The sequence below is a fragment of the Sinohyriopsis cumingii genome, chromosome 4 (genome assembly GCF_028554795.1).
Source record: "Sinohyriopsis cumingii isolate HCF-2022 chromosome 4, ASM2855479v2, whole genome shotgun sequence".
In the NCBI taxonomy this organism is placed as follows: Eukaryota; Metazoa; Mollusca; class Bivalvia; order Unionida; family Unionidae; genus Sinohyriopsis; species Sinohyriopsis cumingii.
In genome coordinates, this window is record NC_142964.1 from 99,114,989 (window position 1) to 99,123,651 (window position 8,663).

Consider the following 8,663-nt stretch of genomic DNA (forward strand, 5'->3'; position numbering starts at 1 on the left):
ACTAATGCTGCCCTGGTAGGCGCTTGGCAGTAAGAGGTCAGTGTGAAGACTAGCCGGCATGGTGTCATGATAATGTGACTGGGTGTGACATCTTGCTAAATGTCTGCGGCATGATGCCCAGTGCTAGATATGACAATAGACTGTCACACCGCAGACATCATAGCGATAGAAATGAAAAATTGTTAAAGCTAAGTTAAAAATCCAAAACACACACAAATACACACTTTCTAGAAGCAAGAAAATCAATATGAATTGAAACAAACCGAAATAATCCTTTATCTGCATTATACTTTAAAAATATACAACTTTTCTGGCGTCTGGTAAATAATCCGAGTACTGGTGTGTAATGCAGTATCACGTATGCAACTTCCTATGAGTACTTGTTCAGAATTATTTAATTGCTCCAGTTCTGTTGACCTGATAAAGGAAAATGAAAACATTCAACTAATTTACGAGATTCTAGATAGAAAATCACTGAAGAGGAGGTTCGCCTAGCAGTTTTACTCTTTTCTTTATTCTTGAACAATCTGAAACTCTTTTTAGCTGAAGGAAACGGGGGAGTTTCGGTAGAAACCTTAGAATTATTTTACGTTGTATGCAGAAGATTGAATTGCCCTGACTGACACTGCCAACCGGTTGCAAATTATTCTTAACAGGTTGCATACATATTGCCTAAAGTGGTAATTAAAAGTGACTTTAAAAACAGGAGTTGTTCTGTTTCGCAGAGGTGGCTATCTCAGAAGTTACTAAAAGCGGTACTATGGCCATACAAAGGTAAAGATTGAAACATATTCTAAGTATCAAAGATGCATATTTTCTTTTTTTTAAAAAAACTCTTGGTATATGTGTTAGAAAACTATCTTTGCAAGCGCTGAAGGCTATGCATATTTTGAAACAAAGTCTTTAACAATTTGGTAAATTACCTGTAGCTGGATGGCTTATCTGTTTGACTCGAAGATAGCTCCCATCCTTAACTATGGGGCCGAGGTTTGGGGGTTTTGTGATGCCAATGATATTGAAAAGTTTATTTGCCATTTTGTAAATATATTCTCGGTACATCTAAGTCTACTCCAAATGTATTCGTATATAATGAATTAGGAAGAATTATTACAGCACTCCGTTTTAAGGAATTCTTCGATATTTGTGATAACTTGTTTGATTGTGAGAAGTCGGTCCCGGGGAAATAATCCTCAGCCCGTAATAATTATCCAATTACTTGGAGCAAACGTCACGGAGGGAAGTTTTAGTGAGTTTTCATGATGTCATGGTTAACTTTTGGTGAATTCAGGTCAGAGTCGCATGAGTGTCTCTGCCCTGGAGTTCAGTAGTCCCTATTAAAATTGTGTTGTGTACAGTGATTGTGTTACTCCAGGTGCAGTATTTATGATTGGAGACTGGCAACTTAAACAGTGGAATAAACGAGAAGGGACTGTTCCGTTGTCGGCAAGTGCCGGTTAATAATATCATAGTGGTAAATATGATGCAACGTGAAAGGCGAAATGTGGCTTAAAGCCATGATTTGACTGGCCTAAGGTGGCTTTGTAAAAAATAGTTCCCTGTATTAGGGGGAGTTGTATAGTTGTACGGCGTGAAATGCTAATGATACCTTGCGGAAAGTTAATGAAGAGAAATCATGCAGTTGTGCGGTTGATAGTGAATTTAGAAGTCGTGAGAGCTATAGTTTTGTATTAATTAGAGTAAAATTATTTATAAAATAGACAAGTTGGAATTTCCAGTTTACAACAGTAGTTGCACAGAAGTCTTTGGAATTAGGGGAAACTTGTGACTTCTTGCGGAATGGCGCCAGGGTTTGACATCACTCGGTCAAGTAAAACCCCTTGGTTGGAGTGTTACAATATAAACGTATTTTGAAATGTTGGCTTAATGTTTTAAAAATGCCAGAAGACAGATATCCTAAACAATGCCACACTTTACAGTTAAGAATTGGGGAAGAATGTGATGCTGGTCGTGTGGATTTGGCAATATTTGGTGTACCCATTGCATAAATGCATTTCTTTGGTTGTTTAGTCACAGATATGAGGATATTTTTAGGTAAAAGCTGCAGGATGAGATTAAGTCAGTGGAGTAACTGCATTTCTATAGGTCCCTGAGAACAGACGTCACTTGTCAGATACATCTGGAATTGTTAGGAGATAGTGATTTTTGTAAAATAATAACTATGCTAAGATCGGGGAACTTGCCAATCAGAGGTAATACATGAATATATAAATAGTTGTTATGAAGGAAGATAGTGTCAAATTTGTAATGTCAATATCAAAACTGAATTCCATTTTATTCCTGCTTGTCCGCTGTTTGGAGAAAATATTTACCTACCTTTTTATATAACTTTAGAAAACTTTAGCTCTTTTGTACAAAATGACACTAGAAAACTTCTGACGACTAATTGAGCAATATTTACTATGAAAGCCTTAATGATTAGAGAAACCATTCTATCATCAACTCTGCTACATAGACAATAGGCCGATAAATCGGTCCCTCCCCCCTGATGATAATGACTTCGGTTTAGGGGATGATATCACCTATTCATTAAAACATGCAAAAGTCTGCAGACACTTTTGGCTGCACACATCGGTGTACATTTTATACACTTATCAGTATTTCTCGAGGCTGTGGAGCTACCATCGGCTGAAGGGTTCCATTGGTGGCATGTACATTATATTTCCGGAGCAAATCCTATGTTTGATGATTTGTAAATCCACGTGGCAATTTTGAATTTCACGCTCAATTGGGTTGTTACCAATTACCGGTATGTGTTTAAAGTGTACACAAGTTTGTTTCGGAAAGATTTGCAGGCAGCACAGTTCCACATTTTAATGAACAGGTGACATCATACCCACATATCGTCCATCAATATCAACACAGATTTGGGTGGTTGATTTATTGGATTACATAGACTATAGATCAATATCACAAAACTTTCGTTTGCATGCGTTATGGTTCTCTTTAATCTACATCGTGTGATTACTGTGTAATATACGTTTGCATTTCACCTAAATAGAAATATACAATAATGATTACTTAAATATATAACATTTCCAATGGACACGGTGTTTATTTTTACTCACTATGAAGTATAAATATTGCAGCAATAGTTTCCAACATTTTCCTCAATCTTAAATGAAAATCACAATTGTATCCTTTATATTAATCAATTAATTAATCTTTCATTAAGAATGTCTGCAAAAATAATCTTTGAAACACAACTCTGTACGGTACTACCTCAATAATATCTGGATTGTGAATTATCCACACCTTCACATGACGTAGGAAAATGAGACCCACTATCAAGTGTTGAATTAGACGTTTACTTAAAATAAGACCAATTATAATTTTGTCCGACAATAAGAAGCTCATTAATCAGTACATCGATACTGTCCGTCTTATTTCGTCTATACTTTCTGATAATATTTCAGCATCTTTGCAGCACTAAATATAAATTTAAAAACTAAAATAAAAATCCCGTTATTCAAAAGTACGCTTGCTTCTTTAGCTCCTATGTCCGAGGCTTCTGTGCCGTTCAAATTATCATTGCTTTTGTTGGCACTGAAACAATATAATATGAATATCAAAGAAATCAGTAAAAGTGGCACAGAAAATAAACTTATCTCTCATATTTCATCATATTTACTTTTGTAAACTATCGTTTTAAATCACTTTATTTTCAAACAACAGAGACATTTTGACAACCAGTTTAAGAAACAGAGGCAGGAATTCGAAAGGAATGGTGAGTTTAACAATCTAAATTTTGATTACGAAGATGTTTCCACTTTGGCATTTATCCATTCGTATATATGTAGCTGACAAAAACTGTGCATAGTGCAGATACAAATTCATGCATGGTGGTGAGAATGTGCAACTTTAGACATTGTACAAAGCAAGGAATGTCACTTCTTTTTGTAGTGTATGCTTTTGCGGCGGATTTAACTGGTCTGGTCTATGTAGTTTCACGAACTATCTTCTTACAAGACATGTGGCTTGGAATCGAGTAATTTAATTAAGAAATAAAATACGCATGACAAAGAAATCGGTAGAATTTGCACATATAAATATTTACACGATGTTACAAACACATACAAATGAGGGGTCAGAATATATTATCTTTTCTCTTTTCGCTGTAACCTAAAGTTCCGTGTCTTGTACACCGATGTACTCGCTTATAAGACGAGTCCAACAGCAAACTGCGCAGAACCAGACCTGCCGTTCAATAATGCGCCGGCAGATCTGGGACTGTACAGTTCGTTAGGAGTAATCAGCAGAACAAATAATAAAGATCCTGTTCTGCTAGTGCATTATGCTGCAGTAGATCAGGTTCATTGTTGTTTGCAGTTTGACTTGGCTATTAAGCAAGTAGATACGGTAGCTTTTCCAGATTACATATCTAGTAAAGAATAATTTCCGTACCTATTTATAATAAGCGTCAGATAATTGGGTTATGTAAGAGAAATATAAATGCAGACGAGACGAAAAATGTTAAGGATATTGATGATCTTATAGAGAAATAAAAACTGATGACATAATTCATCTTAAAAGCAGCTGTTAAACATGTTGGTGTAAACGACATTTGAATCCGATAAGTGAATTGACGAAATTTACGACATAACATAGTATGATAAGTCTCAAAAAATGCTTGTGCCAGTACAATATGCTCTGTTAATAGCGTATAGAGGTTACTAGCCAAATTAAAATTATTATTATTATTATTATTATTATTATTATTATTATTATTATTTCTAAATCCTGAATAAAAGTAATACTTTTCTTATTAATACGTATAATGCTATGCTTATTTTAATGTTTTATTCTTACCCTTGAAATCCTAAATCATTTAAAATTTCAGATATTTAGGAACCATTGGGACCGTTATCGTCGGCATCATGACTTTTACTAAAATAAAATAAAGACATAAAAAACAGTATATTTTTATATTAGTTGTTTAAGTTTTTTTATGTACTACAGCAGCGAAAATTTGACATACAGCTCAATGCATTCCTGAAATTTGGCTTTAGGCCAGGTTGAGGTAATTGTGCAAAATCCTCTGAAGTTCTGTGAATGACGTGTGTGCTATCTGGGATCTCCTAGTGTGTATCATTTTAGAATGGTGTGTGATCCTCCCAGTGCAAAAAACACCATGTAAATCAAATATGAATTTAGTCTTTCATAAAATATTGACATCATAGACATGCTGATGTGTAAAAGCAATCAAAATCCATTAATGTAGGTGAATTATTTTACAATGTCCTTCTAATGCAAAACAATGTGTGTGTTTGTGTATGCGTACTTGTGCGTGCGTTCTACATACGTTTCTCTAATACAGGGAACTATTTTAACTACGCCATCTTAGGCCAGTCAATTCATGGTTTTCAGGCAATTTTCGCCAGTACAACTGCATCACACTTGCCATCATGGCGACATAAACGGTATATGCTAAGTCCCTGCTTGTTGATTACATTGTGTGATTTACCGGTGTCCTATGTTCAATACTGCCACTGAAGTCACACCACCAATGTACACCAGAAGATTTCAATAGGGACTAGGGTACTGGGGACAATCTCATGCGGTTTTGACCTGAATTCACTAAAGGCGAGACATGGCATCATGAAAGCTCACTAACACGTCACTCCGTGACGTGTGCTCCTAGTAATTGGCTAATTATTTCGGGCTAAGGAATATTTCCATTGCACCGAGTTCCAATAATCAAACAAGTAAGCACAAAAATCTAACAATTTTTCAAAACGGGGCGTTGTAACTAAATGCGCATACTTCAAATTTATTACAGTAATATCCTATTACGGTGGCATTCAAGGCCTTATCGATTTATTAGAGTTGTCTACTGCTGATGTTATTACATATACCGGAATTTATTACATTTCATGTTCAATATTTTATTGCATTCACAGTTATTATCTCTACAGAAATGTAATAACTATTATGGTTTAATTGTCGTTTAGTAAGAAGATGAGATCACAAATATATTATACTTTGCCGTTCGCGATGTATGCTGGTCGAAGCTGGTTTCCCTTGTTTTAATTTCCTCAGCGATTTATCAATCAACAAATATTTTTTCGTGCGTATTTTGAGTTACTAAAATCAAAGTATAAGACAACAGCAACAACAACATTAATAATAATAATAATAATAATAATAAGAAGAAGAAGAAGAAGAACAAGAAGAAGAAGAAGAAGAAGAAGAACAACAACAACAACAAGATAATCATCATCATCATGAATTAATAACAAATCTACAAATTTGCATTTCGCTTATTTCAGGAGGGGGATATGGTCTAAATAAATCTTAAACTTTCGAGGAGAAAAATAAATATCAAATTAAATTCGAAAATACGGATTAATAATTTTAACATGGAATTAAATTAAACGGAAAATTATGTGATCAGGTATACCATGTACACATACACAGTCCAACAAATGTTACCTGATAAAGTTATTTTTTTAATTATCTTCATTAATGAAACACAAAACACCTGCACTATTGCTACTGGAAGTACAGACGCTTGATACTTTAAACTTTATTAAAAGTTTGGTTCTTTCAGGTTTCAGTATACATTTTGGCATCAGAAATATTTTTTAATGAAACGTTTTTTTATTTAAAGTTAAGAATAAATAACAATGGAGAGATTTTATTTTATTTTACTTTAATCTCAAATTCGGGAAATATTGTCAAAGACGACACGTTTCTGCTTTCAACAGTCCAGCCTTACAATGCTTCATTGTATTGCTTTTCGTTTTCGTTCCAAAATATTCAATTTTCTTTTCAATAATATATAGAAACAAGCATTTTAAGAACATATTATAATCGCTTAATGGACAACAATCCATTTCTTGATTCCGTTTTAGTATCATACCTGGAAAAATGTGCGACAATATTTTATTGGTCCATCGAGGTCGATTATTCCATTTCCGACACAATGTAAGTCCACAATTTGCAGATCGAATCTAACTGTTGATGTGTAGCGATTCTAGGCAAAATATCTTAGGAAAAGTCCTAAAAATATATTGCTATGTTTTTACTTATTGGCAATCATTCCTCGATAAAAGGTCAATCAAACATAACATTCTCGTAGAGTTTACACTCATTTAAATGATGTATATCAATCAAACCTATATACATACATACCGTGATCGATACGAATTATTCAAGTCGCAAAGCACGACGGGAAAGTTCCTTAAAATGCCACAAATTTTCAAATATTTACCACCCTTGAAGGGTATACTGGAATGCAGAGTTCGAAAAAGCTGTCTGTTGCGCCTGCGTCGTCGGTAGCGGTTGTCTTTGACTGAGAGTGGCGGGGTTGAGTCGCGCACTTCGTGAAGGCTGTTTGGGAAGTGGATATGCAAACTGGGATGGGCTCTGGTAGTAAAGAGAGTGTCCATGGTAAGGCGAATATCCGATAAGTGATGAACTCATGGGAACATACCCTATATTGCATCTATAGCCGATCGGCAAGTCGCTGACTCCGAATTCTTTCATGCATTTGCGAGCTCTTCTCCTGGCTTGTCTTCGTCTGAAATCTCCTTTTGAAAAATCGTCAATGCAAGCAGGATGAATGGACCAAAAGTTACCCTTTCCATTGTCAGCCCGGCCACATTTGACAAAACACTCGTTGAGGGACAAATTATGCCGAATACTGTTACGCCAAGCCTTATCTTTATTGTTGTAGTAAGGGAAATTGTCCATCACGTATTGATAAATGTCTCCCAATAGTAGTTTCTTGCTTGGAGAACTCAAAATTGCCATAGATATCAGGGCTATGTAAGAATGTCGTGGCTTTGAATCGTCAGAATTAATATCCGTTGAATTATCGACGTATTTGTCCAAACACAAAAGATTTTCTGCGATGTTTTCTGTTTTGTTGTTGTTGTTCATCTCATCTGTGCTTTCTGGGCAGGTCTGTGATGCTGACCGCAACGTCACTGTTTCAGATGGACTTGATGGATTGTTATTCACGAACTGAGCCCCTGGAGAAGGCGATCCATAAAAACTCATGTCACTTGTTCCACTTGGAGATGTCTGTCTCTTCCAATCCTCTTTTGTTATGGATTCAATACTGAAAGGGTGCATATTTTCTTCAACTGTTCTTGTTGGCTATTTTCTTCGTCTACGAGAACTATGAATGAGAATTACGTCTTGAATAGTGTGCGTTCGTTGTTCGCAGGCTTTAAATAGCTTTCTGTTGTTACTCTCTAATTAGTGGATGACATGTTGTTCACGCGGGCAAAACATCAATTGAGCTAATCGTTCGTGTCATGCGAACGATAAAATCACGTAATAACACTGGCGTTTTACAAATTTCTTACGCAAATTTAATTTAATTAGTATGTATTCATTTATAAATGTGTAAAAACACTTTTATCTCCTTTAAACCGTAAGTTACAGAACAAACACTTTTGCGGTCAAACTTTATGTCGAAACTCTCTCAAGCAAGCACGTTGTTATACACCCGAAACGCATTTAACTACCCGTGTATCATATATATGTGTGTATATACATATGGATGGATGGATGGATGGATGCATATATATATATATATATATATATATATATATATATATATATATAGAGAGAGAGAGAGAGAGAGAGAGAGAGAGAGAGAGAGAGAGAGAATGCAAATATACACGTTTTTTCCT

At 35.2% G+C, this 8,663-nt stretch overlaps 1 protein-coding gene across 1 annotated transcript; it reads right to left on the minus strand.

Annotated features, from left to right (window-relative positions):
* Window positions 1–6,719: 6,719 nt before the first annotated feature.
* Window positions 6,720–8,097, minus strand: LOC149801755 (uncharacterized). Its single transcript, XM_089956843.1, has one exon. The coding sequence runs from the start codon at window positions 8,095–8,097 to the stop codon at window positions 7,228–7,230; it is 870 nt and encodes a 289-aa protein (XP_089812969.1). The 3' UTR covers window positions 6,720–7,227.
* Window positions 8,098–8,663: the final 566 nt, after the last annotated feature.